We start from the raw sequence: 18,655 nt of genomic DNA, 5'->3' as shown, positions 1-18,655 counted from the left end.
ATTTGCTTCCAGCTGGTGCGGGGGAAATACTGACTGGATCATTATTAAGATTTTCAGGAAAGATTTTGTTGTGAAGTTTGAGTACAGCGAGTGCACAGATTATCTGTTACCACGCGGATTTCCTTCTTTATTATTTACAGCTGCAAGTGTGCGACGGTAATACGTATTCATTGTAATTAACATGGGCTGTAGGGAGGAGCATGATATTGAGTTTTATATTTTTTTTCTCTATTTTCAAATGTGAAAGTGTAGAATTAATATTAATTTTTGAATAATTCAAACCTCACAATCAGAATGGTCGGACACATATAATGCAACCAAGTGCTTATATGAAAAAGTCAGTTGCAACTGTTGAGCAACACACCAACTCAATTTTGTTTAGTTCTAAGTTCTTGGTGCTTACGCCATCCATCTGCTTTACTACTATCGTGGATAAAAAGCTTTATCAACATTATTGCATGAATACCGACACGTAGTTTACTATACTATTGTCGTACACAAAGAACTTTTTGCAACGATATTGTGCGAATGCCGACACATAGTGAACTAAGCCATTGTTGTATATCAAAAACTTTTGCAACAAAAATGTGTGAATATACCTTGCAAAATCTGAGTAGTCATGAAAATAAATGAAATTCCTAAGACTTTTACCTTTTAAATTTTACAACCACGGGGCCGCGCTGGGTGTACTGTCAATTTGGGCCACAGAGGGCGCAGCCACTGGAGATCAGCCCGCAGCCCCGCGATTCCATGAGCGCTGACGCCTTCACGTAGTATTTCCTTTTTAGAATTTTTCTTTTGTTTCCGAGAGGCCGCCTTCACGCTTTCCAATTCCGGACTGCTACTGCTGGTGTGGGCTCGAGGTGAGAGGCCCACTATGCTGACTCACGGGCCCACCACTGAGCCGACCTGACTGTGGTGGTCCCCTGCCAAGTGGGTGCGGTGTGGGTCATGGTGCTTTTACGTAGTGAAGCCCGGCCCCGCTGAGCATCTACACGGGATACGGGCCATACATACGGCCCACGATTGATATAGCTGATAATCCGTTAATCGCGGAGCTCCGTTTCGTGGCTGGGGCAGCGTGTTGTGGTCTGTCGAATCCGAAGCCCAAATAGTAATCCAAGAGGGAATCCTGTCGTCGTAGCTGGAACTGGAATCCTCGGCGCGCTGCGTGATTCCTCCCGGCATTTGCCTTAAGCCTTAAGTTTAACCGGGCGCCGCGCGGCCACACGCGACGGCGACGAGGAGAAGAGACGCCGCAGGCCGCAGGCGCTCGGGATCGCTAGCGTCCAGCGACGCGAGTCCCCGTCACGGAATCAGAGCCGCCTCGGCGGCGCCTTGCGGAGCCCTGCCCCTCGCCGCCTCACCGGCCGGTCGCCCACTTGCGTCGGCCGTCGGGTGGCGGTCAGCCACGCAGCCCCGCGCGCTGCCCGTGCCGCAGGATTCCGTTCGTTTTGCCCACTCCACTGTCCACACGACCGCACGAGAGGAGGAGGAGAGGACGTGAGCGGGGAGGAGGCGCGCGCGGCCATGGCTTGTGGAAGCCGTGGCGGGCCGCGTGCCGCCTCCCTCGTCCAGGAATCGGAGCCGATGCAGCACGGATGCTTGGCTGGGGTTCGCGTGCTACGCTCTCGTCCGCACACCAGGACTGGCGTCCGCTTCGCTTCAAAAAAAGGTGAGAATCAGCAGGACAGAGTGGTTTGGTGTGCACCGAAAGCTGACGTGCTGGTGCTTACAGGAACACGATTTCACGGAACCTATCCCCGGGCAGGTACCGCGTTGTCGACGGAAGAAAAAGGCAGGTACGTGGCGTCGCCGGAAACCATCGGGCTACTTGACGAATGCGCACGTACGTTCCGCTGTTGCGTACCGACACCACGCCCGGGAAGCGAAGCGTACGGTACGAGCACGATAGGAAAGGAACCCTGCGAGATGATGCGCCGGTTCTGTCCGGCCGGCGCCACGGCAGCTCGGGAGAAGACCCGTTCTCCTCTTGGCCTGCACTGACATGCCCTTTGTCGCAGTACGAACAAGCGCTCGAGTGCCCTGTGCCAAAGCCAAGGCGTCCGTCAAAAGCGCCGCGAGACGGAAGCGCCGGCGGGGGACAAGGAGCTGCGCGCCGCGCTCCTTCAATTCCGAGTCCCCCCCCCACCCAGGTCTCGAGGCCGCGAAAGACGAGCCCAACCGACCGACCCACCACGATGATGAGCGAGCCGGCACGGGTGCTCTCCAAAGCCCAAACGCACGCGCGCGGGTCGTGTCCGTTCCAGCCCACCTGCTCGGCCGGCGGCGGCAAGAACACAGTATGGCACGAGCGGCTTCTGACCAGCAGCGATGAGCATGCTGGCGCGGACGCTGACCGGCGGCCCCGGAGCTCATGTTACTGACGTCTCTTCCCAAGGTTTCACGGCCGAGTGGTCCTATCATATAGACATGGTAAACATGTTACCTTACCTGTCACGTGGGTACCATCACTGCTCTGATCAACTTCGTGCTGATCTGAATTCGAAATTATTATTATTATTATTATTATTATTATTATTATTATTATTATTATTATTTTCTACGTACGGAAAAAGAATAAGCAGGAGGGAGTAGCGAATTAAATGCACATGATACTGCATCTCCTAGTCATTTTCGCCTTCACACCGAAGTCCCAAACTTCGAGTCCAACACGGCATTTCGTGGCGGAGTCTGGCCGTGCACAACATCATCATCCATCTACCCCAAGCAACGCAAGGGCAAGGCAAACCCAAACAGAAACAATTCCACCTCTCGTGCTACACCAACACTTGTCCCGTCCCTTCTTTCCTGTTTCCCCCGTTCCATTCAGCCCCATCGCGCACATCGCCGGTCAAAACCACGCCGCTTCAACCCCCAAATCCGAACCTGAGCGCGGGGGCTCGCTTCAAATGCGCCGGCAGCGCGCCGCCGCACGCCGCCGATGAGCCCCGCCGCGCCCGACGCCGCGGGCGGCGACCTCTTCGACGCCAACCTCAAGGGCTCGCTCCTCGCCATCGCCTCCTCGGCGTTCATCGGCGTCAGCTTCATCGTCAAGAAGAAGGGCCTCCGCCGCGCCGGCGCCGCGGGCGCCCGAGCAGGTATCTCTGACCCTCCCCCGCCCTCGCTCCCCGAAGATGCTGTCTCGCTTTGCTCGCAATTTTTTCTCTCTCGAATACTCCGCTCGTCGCCCTCTAGGTCTTTCTGGTTCCTGTATGCTAATTCGAACCTTAAGTGCCGAGAAATGTGACAAAGGCCGCTCCTTTATGCCCAGTAGAGGTCGATTTCATGCAACAGATGACATGAACTTACTTGAACTGTCCAAAATTTCAGGTGTCGGAGGGTATGGCTACCTCTTGGAGCCACTCTGGTGGGTCGGGATGGTCACCAGTAAGCATCAACAGTTCCCTTGGGCTCATTTGTTCTTAATCATGCCAAACTTGTATTCAAGTGTTTTGTCAAAACTGGAACTTTGCAGTGCTTGTTGGGGAGATCGCCAATTTCATCGCTTACATGTTTGCGCCCGCAGTCCTCGTCACACCACTGGGCGCACTCAGTATTATTGTCAGGTATAGTGGTGAATGTTTCAGCTGGTTTGTTCTGAATGTGTCTTTTTGGTTGTCTGATGAGGTAATTTTTTGTGTGCAGTGCTGTTCTAGCCCATTTCACACTGAATGAGAAGTTGCATCGGGTGGGCGTGCTGGGCTGTGGTCTCTGCATTGTTGGGTCGACAATGATCATCCTACATGCACCCCAGGAGATGACCCCTAGTTCAGTGGAGCAGATTTGGCACTTGGCGACACAGCCTTGTAAGTTTCTATGCCTTTTCGCCGTAGTTAGCTAGTTGCCATCATGCTGGACTTCCATTTTGATAGTGTCCTGTAATTTTTGTCACTGCAGCCTTCCTTTGCTATGCTGCCATAGCAGTGGGAGTGTCCCTGTTCCTCATGCTATACTGCGCTCCACAGTGTGGACAAACAAACATAATTGTTTATGTTGGAATTTGCTCGGTGATTGGATCCCTGACAGTAAGTGTCATACATGAAATTTTACTCCCTTCTGATACAAGTGTTGTTTTGTCTGTAATGTGAAATTTTGGTTTTGTGGATTTGTTTGTTGTTGTGGTATTATTAGGTAATGAGCATAAAGGCTGTGGGCATTGCTATTAAGCTTACGATTGAAGGCATAAACCAGGCCGGCTATTTCCAGACATGGGTATTTGCAGTGGTTTCGGCAACATGTATTGTTATTCAATTAGTTTATCTGAATAAGGTATGCCTCTGCCCGATCAGTAACATTAAAAGGAAGCTTGTTACTATTCAGATTTCCACAGAACGGTGCATCTATAACAGATCTAAACTGTGACATTTGAAAAGTGTGTCATAAGTTTCCCTAAAAAAATTGTCTGAGGTCCCGTATTCGCGTCCACAATGATAATGCAGTGTCACACGAGTGACTGCAGTACCTAATTTCAGTTCGTGTATTCTTAGTAGTAGCTAATATACTTACTGTGTGCTACACGGCTACTGCATGTTTTGTTAAATTTCAGGCCCTGGATACTTTCAATACAGCAGTTGTCTCTCCCATCTACTATGCCATGTTCACAACGCTCACCATTTTAGCAAGTGCTATAATGTTCAAGGTGAAGTTTTTTTTTTGAAAACTTTAGTGAACACATAATATGGGTGTTGCCATGTTATTTTGATAGTAAACCTATTTCTGATGACTACACAGGACTGGTCTGGGCAGAGAGCAAGCAACATAGCCTCAGAGATTTGTGGGTTTCTTACAGTTCTAGCCGGGACTGTTGTGCTACATTCAACTAGAGAACCTGATCAAACTGCATCAGCAGGTAGGTCTTTGTTCAATCTAGTAGAATTGTTACAGTGTTTTTCTCCAAATTATTACCTTAACTTTTCTGTATATTACTGCAGACCTATATGCCGCACTTCCGCCAAAAATATATTGGCACATCCAAGGAAATGGTGATATTGGGAAACAAAGAGAGGATGACTCCCTTACATGTGAATTCATCACTGTTGTGCGGCAAGACTACTTTGTGTAGGGATCATCCAGGATGCCTGCCTGGTGTTTCATGTGTTTCTGTTGAGTCTCTCCACTGCAGCGTGTAGACAGAATCCGTTACTAGACCCATTCTAGTCAAACACCAGCTTGAAGCAATTGTGAAGTTTTGTAGAAATTGTATTGGCTTGTGTCCAGCGCATTGCCTCCGAGCTAGTGGCCAAACTATTTGCTCTCTGAACAACCTAGCCTTAGTCTGACAATGCTTTGAGGATATGGTAGCAAGTGGTTTACTGCTCCCATCTGAGTGTAAACTATGTAAAGGTTGTTGGCTTCATTCAGCTATCCTCTTTTCTTAGTAGAATCCTTTTTAGCTCCCGAATGTAAGTTGATGTATTTGTGCAATGCATTGTGTATGTAAAAATCCCAGCTCACTGAGGTTTTAAAACCGAGCAAAGCTGCTTGCCTTGATCGTGTGTATCTGTATAAAGTCTTATCTCAAAACACGAATCCTGGCCATATCAAACGGAAATCGGGCAATTCTATCGGGCCATATCATATGGAACTCTAAAAGACGTTTGGTTCTGAAACTGTAGCTTTCATACCAAATATCGCCAATACCCCCGAGACCTTTCGTACCAAATATCGGTAATGCCCTTGGAGACCTGTGAGGCTGTTTATATGCAAAATGATTGTACCAAATATCGGTAATGCTCTGGAGACCTGTGAGGCTGTTTATATGCAAAATGATTGTAAAAGTATGTGTTGTTCACTGATTCATATATAAATGACCATATTTGGAAGAAAAATTTAATTATTTTTAAGTTTTGCATCCACCGTCCACATAAGTACAAAGATAGTAGAAATATATGGTTCATATGGGATCCTCCTGCACCATAATTTTCATATGGGATCCTCCTGCACCATAATTTATCTCCCTCTCACATTAACCAAAGCATAAGCTATCCTACTATGAATGGTATTCACTTCTCACCTTGTGCTTGTGCTGTGGCAGATGTCTAGGTAGCCCTCATCAGCATCACATCTATCGAATTTCTTATCATGCAACTTACTGTCACGAATAAAATTATGCAATGCCATACAAGCAAGAATAATATGCTTATGAGAACGAGATAATATTTCCCTATAAAATAAGAATTAGCAAAAGCAAATAATAATAAAAGTATTGATAACTTTGTAAGAAATCATCTTTACCTTTAGGAGGCACATGAAAAGAAGGAAAGTTTGCTGAAGCATGATTGTGGATCCGTGTGTCATGTGTAGAATCTAGCCAACCAGCCACATCGAAGATAAATCTCATATTAAAGTCAAAAATAGCTAGGACGTTCTGAGATGTATATCCATATCGGCATGTATGGTTAACCAGTTCCTCTGCTGCCACTTTAATTTTAACATGTGAACCATCTGTAGCTCCAATAGAATCTTTGAAATAAGGACAGAAACAGTCCTCTTTGATCCTTTCATGCTCAGTACTGAAAGTAGGATCCCTAGGTTTGATATTGTCCTTTAATAACTTGTGCAAACAATTTAGTACTTCATGAAACTTGGTACGAACCATGCAAATTTATCTTCAGCTTATGCAAATGCTTGGGGCCCTCCAACAATCCACATGATCATCGTTAATGATTCCAGTGATGAAATATTAATAGTTGATGTCAATCCATTTGTCAAGACTAGCAAGTCATGAAGTGACGTGAAAATCTCAGAGCTCATCCAAAACATTTCATAAAAATACCTCAGTCAACCCATGCACCTCGTAACCCATTTAAGTCTAGTTTTTGGTGCTTCTCTATATTCTTCTTTGTTCAAATACCGCTTAGTGTACTGGTACCCCATTTGACCAATAATAGCAGCCTGTTGGGAAAGTTTAGCTAAAAGCAATAATCCTTTCTACCTCTTTTTGGCCAAATCTTCGATGTGGCCATCCATCTAGATAAGATATTAAAATATTAATACATATGGACAGCAACAATACATATAGACAACACAAGATTACTTAAAAGATGCACATCATCACAAATGGTTCACAGATAACAGAAGCACATAGTATTTTATATAAACTAAGGGTTCTTAACATAGAAATAAATAAATATTAATAACTGAAAAGATTCTACAGATGCCTCAGCATCTTCTTTTCATGCTTCTTCTTAAGAAAATCCAACATTCCTTTATTTATTTCTAGGATACTAAAGACCTCTCTAAAATCAGGCTTGATGATGAGGAAAGTAGTTATTTCTTGCACCTCACAATCTTTCACAATCTTCATAGCCTCTTTAATACTTGGGACTTGGGACTTGGTTGGCTAGGAGGTGCCGATGATACTTCAATACTTGTGGAGATCTTCTCTGTTGGAATTTCTATCTTCAAAAAGTGTTCATGTACCGTCTATAGAATCGGCTCTTCTCTTCCTTCTCCTCAATAGCACTAGTGTACTCCTTGCGTTCTTTTTTCTAGTTTTGAATTATTCAAAGAAGACAACTTCACATTTTTATAATCTAAATTTTTTTATCTCAACCGCATCATCACCAATTGACTCATTCGAGGATATATCTCCGGAACACCATGCACTGACACCGCTAACATGTGTCTTATCAAACAAGACGTGCACATCATTAAGATACTTCGGTCCTTCTTTCTTAAACCTCGTATGGTTGCATTTGATGCCTTTGCTAGGATCATTGCATCTCTGAAAAAATTTGATAAACTTAGCGAGTCAGATCATATAAGCATGAAAAAATAAATGGAAAAAATAATAAACATAATTGAGGGCCGCCGGCAGGGGGTGTCTGCTGGGGAGCGCCTGCAGGGGAGCGTCTGCAGGGGGCCAAGTGCGTCTGCAGGGCGGCAGGGGGCCGGAGGGGTCTGCAGGGAGAACAGGCGGGCGTCAGCTAGCCGGAGAGGAGAGGAGCGCCGCGAGGGAGGGAGTACCGAGAGAGAGTAGGGAAAACGGAACGCCGAGCAGGGAGGGAGTACCGAGAGCCGAGAGAAGGTGCGGCCGGAGAAGGGCGCCGGGACCTGCGCCGACGGGTCTCGGTCGCGAGTCGCCAGACGCGGAGGGGCCGCGGGGGAGGAGAAGGTAGGGGAAAAGAAAAAAGAGAAACGAATCGGCGTGTACTGGTGGCTAATTTCGAGCAAAATTTATCCCACAGCCACAAAAAGTAGAGGAACTGCTGTAAAAATTGTACTATGAAAAAGCTAACTTTTTCAATAGAACGTTGGAGAAAGTTTTCCTTTTAGGTGGCTTTTGGATTTTTTGAAAAGAAAAAGTTTGGTTGGTAGCCATGCCGTCTTTTTCCTGGAACCATGTGAGCTTCGGCGTTCGCTTTCCTATCATGCTTCATATTTTCAGCATCAACTCAGCTCATCCAAGCTTGATGAGGCGACAATGGAGTTGTTATAGTTTTGACCAAAAGATGTTCTAAAATGGGAAGAAGAATCGTGTAACCACTTTCTGAAAAATCAATATCCGGACATCATTCATGCTAAGGCGGGGGAGTCGACGCGTCAACCCACTACACACGGAGAGAAAATGCTGAGCGAATCACCGTTTTGCCCACACGAGCCTGCAGCGCAGGCTGCCGAGCGCAGGGCTCTCGAGACCAGACCCCACAAACCCAGGGCCAGGCCAGCCGCCGCCGCGTGGGGACAGTGGCATGAGCCGCCGGCGCTGGCCCGCACAGGCTAGCTAGACGAACAGAAGATAACTCATGGGGAAAAGCTCTCTTGGCCTCTCATGGCGGAGTTTAACACAGCCAGCATCGTCCCCAGGGGTGGGGGGGGTGGGGTGTGCCCGCGCCGCGCCAGCTAGAGTGAGCTCGAGCGCACGGCTTCTCGCTCGGCTCGGACGCGCGGCATGTTGCGGGAGAAACCGCGCACGTGACGGGGAAGACAGAGGACGGCGCGGCTTCTCGCTCGGCGAGGATACCGGCGGCGGGGGCGGCCGTTGTTCTGCAGGCCGGAGGTAGAGCCGACCGAGGGGTTTACTGAAAATGTCTGTTCTACAAATTTACATATAAACCTCTAGTTTGGATCGAGATTACTGATCGCGATCCGAATCAGGGGGTTTTATGTAAAAATAAGATCGGGTATTTACATAAATCCCTTTGTTTCGGATCGCGAACCGAATCAGGAGGTTTATGAAAATACCCGATAGGAAATTTTACAAAAGGACCCCTAATATCCAGGCGGTTCGTAAATACTCCACGGCGGCGCCGGAGTAGCGGGCGCGCCCGCGCCGCCGCAGCCGGCGACCTCCGCTAGTACCGTAGCCTCGCATCCCGGCGACCTTCCGTCCCTACTCCCCGCCCATAAGGAGCCAGGCTCTCCGCGCGCCGCTCGCACTTTCCCAGACACTCCACAGTTGCCGTCGCGGCGGCGCGACGGGACCGGTGTGGCCTGAGACGGCGAGGGCCCTGTTGCGAGCGGATGGCTGTCGCACGAGGCACGCGGTGAGTGACGCCGCGCACAGGCTAGCCAGATGCACGCGCATGCGCGCGGGGCGGGGCTCACCTCGCCGTCTTCCTCCGGCACACCACGCTCCCTCCCCTTATCGCCTGACTGTGCCCCCGCGCCCGCACGTACGCGCTAGCCAATAGCTGGGGCACGACGACCAATCTGCCTGCGGCCTGCCTGCCCTGTGCCGCCTTCGCTCGACGGCGCCCCAGCCACTTCATTGCGAGGGCAGCCAGCGGCGCAGCACCGCCTCGTCGGCGCCGCCCAAGCTCGCACCCTCCAGCTCCTGGAGCTCAAACCCGCGGCAGCACCGAACACGGCTATGTTAATTCAGGAGACAGTGCTTTGTTGCAAGCTTGAAGCTTGGATCTCCTCGCATTTTGTAATCGCTACCTGACGGATGCAAGAGGAGATATCAGGAGGCACAAATTGCAAGAGGGCTCGTGAAGTATGACGCTGCTCGAGGGCTTTTGACCGTAGGTGCAGCACAATCCCGAATATTCAAGAGCTTCGAGTGCACGCTCATCTGTGTTCGACCTTCGACGTATCATGGATGTTCCTCTTACGCGCGTCATTGCCGTCTATCTTTTTGGTCGATTTGTCGGGCTCTTCTGATTTGTGCATGTACGCCTCTCTCCTCGGTAAACATGCAACTGAATCAACACAAATACAAGTACATGCTACGCTGTCGGCCGAAACAAATTCCTTAACCGACTCACTTTATTTTCAATAAAATATAATAAAAATAAACCGACTCACTGCCGAGGGATCTGATATCCCAAGTTCCTGGCCGTTCTTGGTGAAGGAGGGCATAAATTCTGACATTGGCAGTTTACGATACAAAAATATACATGCACTCACAATATGTGCTTATGAGTTTTAAAGTACGTAACACAATCACATCAACTTTAACTGTACTATTAGATATACAACTCGACCTGGAGGTCACACTCGGACACTCACACTCCACAACAAGTGTGCAGTGAAAACTTAATAAAGACAGCGTGATCACGATTCACAACTATAAGATAGATGCCGACAAGAAAACATGGGCAGCGACCATTTGTAAAGTACGAGTAGGTCTTTAAGAGATCCAAAGCTTGTGCAACGCATGCAGTTGGCCCAGAGAGGAAGACTTGAGAGACAGACGGTACATCTCTTTCAGCTTAGCAGCTTCTCTGTTGCTAGTGCTGGACTGGGCGACAGAAGCTACTCTGCCTGTGCTGCTAGGTAGCGAGGCAGCCAGCATCCTCTTCAGCAGGCTCTGCAGCTGGCTCCAGAACTTTGGCTTTATGTCCAGATCCACATCGTTGGAGTAGTCTTCATTTGCTTCGACCACCTGCCGCCCTTCCAACAAGTGACCCAGTGCGGTTTCAAGCATCTGTAAGAATTAAATTCAAAAGGAACATTTGCTTCTGGGTTGCACATATAAGATGGGCAGAACAAAGGTGCAGATAAAAGGTGAACTCAAGGCAAGAGACATTAGATAGTTTCTACCTAGTACCTACAGGTAATTACAAAGAACTATGATGAAGCTGTGTAATAGATTCTAGCTAGTGTGCGTTGGCCATAGAGATACTGCCGAAAAACAGCTTTCCAGAGTTTGCCCTCCAAGAAATTGTTACTCCTTGGAAGAAACAAAATCCAGTTACTTAAACAAAGATCCCTACCACTACAGCCATAATGGTATCATATCGAATATAAAGCATAGCAGGTATGATTCTTCTATGCATACAGAACTACTCTGCACAATAGACATACCATGCACTACCACACTGAACAAGGCCTTTGAATAGGTAATGCCTTTTCAAAATGACATACAGAAGAGTGACTGAACTTAATTCTAGAACACTACCAAACGTAATTCTAGCACACTGAAAAGCTGGAGATAGGTAGCAAGACCTGGGGGAACATACCGAAGTTGAGTGGAAGGAATTAGAGATATTAATGGAAAGGGCAGACTGCGCCATAAGGATATTAAGAAACATAGTAGGGTGTGTCTTCGGACCATAAAATTCTAAAGCCTTCTGCCAGTTCTTCTCCGCTCGGGAACCATACCACTTGCTTTTCTGACGATATTTATCCTCATTTTTCTGTTTAACCTCCTTATCAACTAAATCCAGAGATCTTAAGCACAGATCCCTCTGATAACAAGCGAGCTGAAAATGACCAAAAGCAGCTTCCTGTTTGCGATGCTCACCAAGGGATTCATAAGTAGACAAAGCCTCCCGAAAAGCATCACTAGCTGAAATTTCTAGAACTGTTCTGTTAGATGAGTCATCAACGAGTCCACCTTCATAACTTTCAGTTAAGAAGCTTTCCCTTGCCAAAAGCATTCCAAGTCTCAGGTAGGTATGGGCATACTGTGTATAAACCTCATGGTACAATACTTTATCGACCTCAGTATTGACATACTTCAGTTGCCTCTTAGCTGCTGAATAGTAGTTTATTGCTTGAAAATATTCTGACTTGGCTGACTTAAATGATTGCATATATGTGCCTTCAGGAAGATCAAACTTCTGAAATTCATCAATCCTGGACACACATTCCTCTGCTAATGCTCTCCTACCATGACCTAAGTTACAGTTGATCAATATAACATTTGTGTGATCATAGACCTCCTGAAATGCTCTAATAGCATCTGCAAAAGCAATCTCAGCACTACTCAGATTTCTACTCTCAAGTCTACAACGGCCCAGTTCATTAAATGCCCAGCCTCTTTTCTTAAGAACAGTGGAAATTTCTGTTGAACGCACAGGATATGCAAACAATGCTCCCTTGGCCGCACCATAACAGCGAATAGCAGAAGACAAGTTGTACTCAATATCTCCTGGTTTGGGACCACCCAGGAACTTGAAGATGCCACCATCCCTCACAGTGGGAATACCTGTGTGAGATTTATCGGGAACACCATCTGCATGTCTAGGCTGATTTTCCCTGGCATGATTGTGGTGATCAACATCATCATTTGATACTGAGTTGTTTCCAATACACGTATCTTTCACACTATGCTGCTTCTTTTCAGAACCTTGCATAGCTTCCTGTGTCATAGGGTTCTCATCGGTTTCTTTATATTGTGATTGAAGGTTCCTGCCAAGTGATTTTTTATTTTTCTTTCGACCATAGATTGTGGAGGCCTCAGGACTACTGCTGCTTGCACTGCTGCCACTACTTGCCCTGTCACTTTGGCAGCTACAGTTTATCAAAGAGCATGTGCCACAATTCTGCTTATCCTTTCCCAGTTTTCTCTTAAGACGTTTGACTTCCAGTGCTACTTCATTTGACATTCTAACTTCACCACGGGACTTTCGTTCTGGTACCACCTTTGCTTGATGACCACTCAATCTGTGATATTCTGCGTAGACATCACCAACAAGCATCCATGCCTTTGCCCAAAATAAATAATTGGGTGGCAACCGTTGGGAAGAAACTTCATAGCTGAAGCATTTGGTGTTCTTACAATAGCCTGCCTCATCCAGTACAAATTTGGTTTTTAGACCAACATCTTCCTGGCCCAATGAACAGGACATGGACGAGATGAACTCATCACCATCAAGATGTCCAGGCATAGACCCATAAACCAAACAAGCTAGTTCAACAACTTTAAGGGTGCGCTGAAGCTGCCCATCATTCTTGTATGCCTCTCCAAGTGCCAAATAAGATTCCCCAAGCAAGAGAACAAGTTTCCACAATTTATGATCCACTTTCGATTTTGGTAGCCACTCCCTAATATCACAGACTTCAATACAATCAACATCACCACATCGGCATAAAGAGAAGTCGACTGACCTCTCCCAAATGGTATCTGCACTGTCATTGCAACCATCCTGATTGTTCTGCAGTTGTCGATTCCATCTAAGGGATTTGATAGCTTGAGATATGTGGTGTATGGCAGCCAACTTAGAGGAGATCGCATCAGCAATTGCTTTTGATATTCCCGTTTGACACATTACCAAGCTATCCACAGAAATGTCTTCTTTTGCAGAGGAAGATGAAGAACCATCACCAACATGGCTTGGTTCCACTAAACTATCTGTTGTACCAGAAGACACCAATGGTGAGCATTCCAACATATCATCTAACACTGCTGGCTCATTCTTGCCAATCTCTGGCAGTACATTTTGTTTTGATGGTAAATTCTCGAGCCTCAACTCTGGAGAATCATCATCCAGATCAGTAAGAGTGACTTCAGATTCAATCATAAATGATTCAGATGTCAATTCCAACTCCTCATAGCATTTCAGGATGAGCCTGGCAAACTGTTCATGAGCACATGCCCGGACAACCTAGAAGGTAAAAAAGAAAATAAATATTAAAACTCTAATGTTACACTAATACAGTAAAAGGATTACAAAATGACATGATAAATAGAATACCAGGTGATCCTGCTCACTGAGAAAGTCCAAACATTTTCTGAAGAACTGCGCACATCTTGCTTTATTACTAGGCACCTGAAAAACATATATAAAGAATTGTCCAAACATTTTGCATTATTAGTAGTCAACAACGAAGTAAAGAAGCAAAGTATGAAAGATAGTAATCCAGTACCTTTGATAAGGACATCCTGTGAGCAATACGATAAAGGAGTGTACCCAGAGACAACAATGACTCCTTTCTCCCCTTGTTTATAAAGGATGACATAGGACCGCATGGAGATCTATGATCACCAGCTGTATGTTTTTCAGGCAAGATAGACAGATCATATAACTGTATGACATCTTCTTCAGCACCTTTGTACAGCTGAAAAACCAAAGGTTCAGTATAATGAACGAGAACAAGCAAGATCGTAATTGCTAGAAAGACGAGATATTTAAGCAATACAATCAAGGGGCTTTAATATAGCATCTTCACAGTAGTGGCCACAGCTAGCAAAAAGGGGGGAAAATGACATACCCAATATGCACCAGGGTCTTGCTTACAGTTAGCCTGAAGGAACCTCAGGACAGCGAGGCCATTTTGCTGAACAACTTGTGGATGAAATGCAGGTGTGCCATCATCTGAGACACCCTTAAGTAGAAATATATCATCATTCTTTAAAAGCTCATAACCTTGAACAACACCATTCTGATGATAACATATGGCCAATTCTGGAACACTTGCCATCACATTGTCAAGCCAAGCTTCAAGCCAGTTCAGTGGAGTAACCTATAAAAATACAATTTGTCAATAGGGGTAAAAAAATGTGTAGTCATATTCATCAGTAACGAAAGAATACCTGTCTAGAAACATCCCATAGGTGCAAGCTGACTGCAACATATTTCTCATTACTAAATATAAGCAAGTCACTACCCAAAAGCATATGGAAATTGTGGAATTCCCAAAAGCAAACCTTCCGAAATCCATTGTTTCCCACTCTCTTGCTCTTCTCAGATTCTTGCACCTCACAGCTGGTTTTTTCTCCAACATGAGTGGTTTTTTTGATAGGATCAGATCCTTTCATTTTTTGCTTATTTTTCCTTGCTCCTAAGTACAGGCTTTCATGAGTACCATGCGGAGCTTTTCTACTCTTACTATCATTCTGATCCAGATACGGTGATGTGCTAAAACTAGATGATGGTGGCGAATCAAAAGAACCCTCCCTACAGCCAAAGGGTCCACGTAAGACTGCGGAGGCTGTTTGCTTCTCCTGTGAAGGTTGATGACTTGGGGGGCAATCACAAGCTTCTGCTCGCACAGAGTGCATCGCGAAATTCAGAAAAATTGATGGATCAGATCCTTTAGGCTGGTTGTTTTGTCTTCTAAATATCTTTTCACCTTCATCAACATCAGGCCTACAACACAATTATTCAGCATGATGATTATTTAGCATTGCATTTGTACTATGTTCCGCATGATGGTTATAGTGCAGCCAAGTACTTACCCTGTGTTCAGAATGAGTGTGTCTCCAATACGGTTCACAGCAATGGATACCTGTGCCTTGGAGTATGGTATTTTGAAAATCTGCTTCAGAATATCAGCAGGGGCAATCACATCTATCTCATTACCATATTCCGCTAAACCTGACACAGCTAGTGCTTCACACTTCTTTGATAAGTTCTGGTTGACAAGTCCACTGTCATACCGTAATCCTGAACAGTATTAACAGAGTTATAAAGATAACAATAAGAAATGAACTGTCACACACACGTAGACCACATGCCAGTATTCATTTTTCTCTTTCCTTTAATCAGATTATAATTATCAAGCGTCAAGAGGGATCACCTTCAGTACTCTTTGCATCATTTGGAAAAACCTTCTCAGGGATGTTTGGAATCATAGGGAGCGTGTTGAGATCAGTCTCCAATGGCAGCATTTGATATCTTGGAGCTCCAGTCCTGCATGTTTTGTTACAGCACGGCCATAATTAAACAGTAATTCTCCTGAATGAGGCCTGGCATTCTGATGAAGTTCAATTGGACACGAACAGGATCGTAAGAACTAAGTGCTACTATATCTTTATCTTTCAATATAATTGTGAGCGCATGCTTGCTATTTATCACAACACAAAAGATAAAAAGAAGGGAAGTGGTATCCAGTGTCCGTCAGCATTCTAGGATCCACCAGAACATATATGTGTTCTGTTTATTTTTGCGTTATAACCACTGAATTCTGGTAGGCAACGAGAAAATCAACACAGTCATACATGACTAGATCATGCCATTTTCATCGAAGCGCACGACAAGTTTAAGCAAACTAGCAAATGGATAAACCTTCAATTATGGCGAAGAACCAGCTGTTTTACAAGCAAGACAGCAAAGAATAAATATTCCAATCTCGCAAGAGTGCATGGCCGGTTGATGGGTGAACCATAGAAACATGGCTACTCTACCCTAGACCTAGATGTGAAAAATAGAAGAAAACAGAAAACGTGTTTTGTTGATTGATTGTGACACTCCAATCGACCACGACCCTAAGGCGACAGGACTCTTGCTTTTCAAAGCCGAACGTATTCAAGTCCACTCAATCACTCTATCGGTACCCGAAAAATGGGCATAGGCTCCATCTTCTTGCACATAGGTTCACCAGCAGCGACGGCAGCAACTTGCAGCCATATGCAAAGGCAGCAGCAGCATGCGCACATTTGGGATGCGGTCAATACCTGCAGCAGTTGATGGCCCTTTAGTGACCTGAGCACACACATCTTGGGGGAGCTGCATATTGGACCTTGAACTAACAAGAAGTAGCAGCTTGCATGGTGCTGTTGATCAAACCCAAACAGACACACATGAGCTACTGTCAACCAGGTCCAATTGGTTGGTGAAGTACAAGTGCATGCTGATGTCAGGCCTTGTTTTTTTTCAATAACCACCAAAGTAAATCAACCAAATTAATTCATTTCAGTCTATAATCAAACATAGCATCTAGGTATTCCCTTCTTGACCGAATAGCATGGTAATCTCACAAAACAACTTCTACTACTCACATATGGCAACATTGCCAAGCACAGCTGGATTTGCTGTTACCACACTCTATAACTTGGCTACCTTATACACTTCATCGCAAGAAACTAACAGGCAAATTAACTAATCACCCAATCAGCCAAATTAAGCTAATCATCTACTCATTTTTTGTATTGCTCAACCCTGCAATTATGTCTAGGCTATAAATGCCATTTGTTATTATCAGCAGTAGGTTGCATCCATCAACCGGACCAATCCTAGCTAACAGCAGCAGGTGATTGCTATTCATTTCACTAAAAAAATCCATCACCATTTCCTATCATGAAAATTTACGAACTGAATAAGCAATCGGCAACTTATCCTCAGCTCTAAACTGATGCATATCTCAAAGGGTTCTCCCTACCAAATCATAAAGACAACTAATTCTAATTGCACAGCATGGAAGGACGAAGGCGCTCACTCCCACCACGTTCTATCTCAAATTCCAGTCTCAATCCTTAACAAAACCCCTAAAATTACATCGAGACGCTTTAAACCCTAAGCATCAGCTGCTCGCGATTCAAAACAGGCCACTGGAGTCTATCAGGAGCCTCATCCAGCACTAGCTAAATGCCTTAATCAGGCGCATGACACAAGCATGCGCGCGGAGACGAGAGTGGGAGAGAGGGGCTTACGGGGACGGGGAGGGCAGGAGGGCTGGGAGGGAAGCGGAGGAGTCAGTGGGGACGGGGAGGGAGCCCACGCGGAGGTAGCGCGCCGGCGGCGGCGCGGCAACCTCCAGCCGACCCACGCACTGCAGCTCCCCCGGCGCGTCCATCCCTGACCGCCGTCTTCCGCGTCGCCGCCGGCGCCCTAGCACTTCGATCGCCGGAGCTTTCGAGTTGTTTGCTTCGGTAGTCTGCTTGGCGATTTGATGGGTCCGAGAAGCCTCTCGGAGGCAGCGGATACTCCTCCAGTAGGATTGAGTATGAAACCGTATATTAGTGTATACAGATGTTCCTCCTTTTTTTGAAGATATATATAATGTTTGTATTGTAAGTCCTTCCAAAGATACAAAGATATTCCTCGTAACAAACTTAAACAGCTCTAAAAGAAATACTATAAAAATATTACTATTTTACCTGAACAACTGAGCTAGACCAATTTAAAATATAGAAAATTCATCTTGTTAACCTATCTCGGCAAATCAAAAGGTAAGAATGTCCCTTAATTAAAAAACAATCTAAGCATGTCATCCTGCATCCACCGATGGAAATATCTGTTTTTTCGAATTTGCTGCCTTTGGCAAAACCATTTTAAAAAAAACAAAAATAGTTCCTAAGAAAGAATCATAAAAATACTACTCCATCCGTTCCAAAATATAGTTTGTTTTAGCTTTTCTAGATTCATAGTATTATGCATCTAGATATAATATATTTTTAGGTGCAAATCAAAATCTATAAATGTAGAAAAGTCAAAACGAACTACATTTTCGAACAGAGGGAGTACGATGAAGCAAATAACACTGTCGGGACTAAAAGAGATAGTAAGAGGCTGAGGTTGTGGGACAAGATATAGTCGTATCGAACTAAAAAAGTAGCAATTTAGAATTATGATATCAAACCAAACAACAGTTTAAGAAATCACTACCAAACTAGAGCTTGAAATTGATTTGTGGTATTCCGATGCTATAAAACATTTTTTAATATATTTGACGTAGGATGCCAGTCATAAATAATTTGGATCACTAGATCAACCCAGCAAATTAATAAAATAAACTAGATAGATTCTACGTAATTAAT

The 18,655-nt window shown here is 45.4% G+C and overlaps 2 protein-coding genes and 1 long non-coding RNA gene across 3 annotated transcripts; 1 reads left to right on the top strand and 2 right to left on the bottom strand.

Annotated features, from left to right (window-relative positions):
• The first annotated feature begins 2,721 nt into the window (after nt 1-2,721).
• Nucleotides 2,722-5,491, top strand: LOC112893446 (probable magnesium transporter NIPA6). Its single transcript, XM_025960777.1, has 9 exons — nt 2,722-3,101; nt 3,334-3,390; nt 3,479-3,569; nt 3,649-3,809; nt 3,901-4,028; nt 4,135-4,272; nt 4,550-4,642; nt 4,735-4,852; nt 4,935-5,491. Exons 1-9 carry the CDS (start codon nt 2,945-2,947, stop codon nt 5,063-5,065), a joined length of 1,074 nt encoding a protein of 357 aa, XP_025816562.1. The 5' UTR covers nt 2,722-2,944; the 3' UTR covers nt 5,066-5,491.
• A 1,583-nt stretch (nt 5,492-7,074) lies between these two features.
• Nucleotides 7,075-8,203, bottom strand: LOC112895453. Its single transcript, XR_003229190.1, has 2 exons — nt 8,017-8,203; nt 7,075-7,905 (listed from the first exon to the last, which is right to left on the bottom strand). It is a non-coding gene; the product is annotated as an uncharacterized LOC112895453 (long non-coding RNA).
• A 2,085-nt stretch (nt 8,204-10,288) lies between these two features.
• On the bottom strand, nt 10,289-17,846 carry LOC112893232. Its single transcript, XM_025960442.1, has 9 exons — nt 17,549-17,846; nt 15,697-15,809; nt 15,356-15,563; nt 14,711-15,266; nt 14,389-14,640; nt 14,044-14,235; nt 13,872-13,946; nt 11,412-13,781; nt 10,289-10,876 (listed from the first exon to the last, which is right to left on the bottom strand). The coding sequence occupies exons 1-9, from the start codon at nt 17,689-17,691 to the stop codon at nt 10,580-10,582; spliced, it is 4,206 nt and encodes a 1,401-aa protein (XP_025816227.1). The 5' UTR covers nt 17,692-17,846; the 3' UTR covers nt 10,289-10,579.
• Between the last annotated feature and the right edge of the window lie 809 nt (nt 17,847-18,655).

This window comes from Panicum hallii, chromosome 5, assembly GCF_002211085.1.
Source record: "Panicum hallii strain FIL2 chromosome 5, PHallii_v3.1, whole genome shotgun sequence".
Classification (NCBI taxonomy): Eukaryota; Viridiplantae; Streptophyta; class Magnoliopsida; order Poales; family Poaceae; genus Panicum; species Panicum hallii.
This window is presented reverse-complemented; position numbering and strand designations above follow the sequence as displayed.

Excerpts from the sequence above, each read along its gene's own strand:
- LOC112893446 (XM_025960777.1), top strand. The coding sequence starts at position 2,945 with ATGAGCCCCGCCGCGCCCGACGCCGCGGGCGGCGACCTCTTCGACGCC. Across the intron at positions 3,570-3,648 it reads GCACTCAGTATTATTGTCAG|TGCTGTTCTAGCCCATTTCA; the intron begins GTATAGTGGTGA and ends TTTTGTGTGCAG. Across the intron at positions 3,810-3,900 it reads GCACTTGGCGACACAGCCTT|CCTTCCTTTGCTATGCTGCC; the intron begins GTAAGTTTCTAT and ends TTGTCACTGCAG.
- LOC112893232 (XM_025960442.1), bottom strand. The coding sequence starts at position 17,691 with ATGGACGCGCCGGGGGAGCTGCAGTGCGTGGGTCGGCTGGAGGTTGCC. Across the intron at positions 14,236-14,388 it reads AAGACCCTGGTGCATATTGG|CTGTACAAAGGTGCTGAAGA; the intron begins GTATGTCATTTT and ends TTGGTTTTTCAG. Across the intron at positions 13,782-13,871 it reads TCAGTGAGCAGGATCACCTG|GTTGTCCGGGCATGTGCTCA; the intron begins GTATTCTATTTA and ends TTTACCTTCTAG.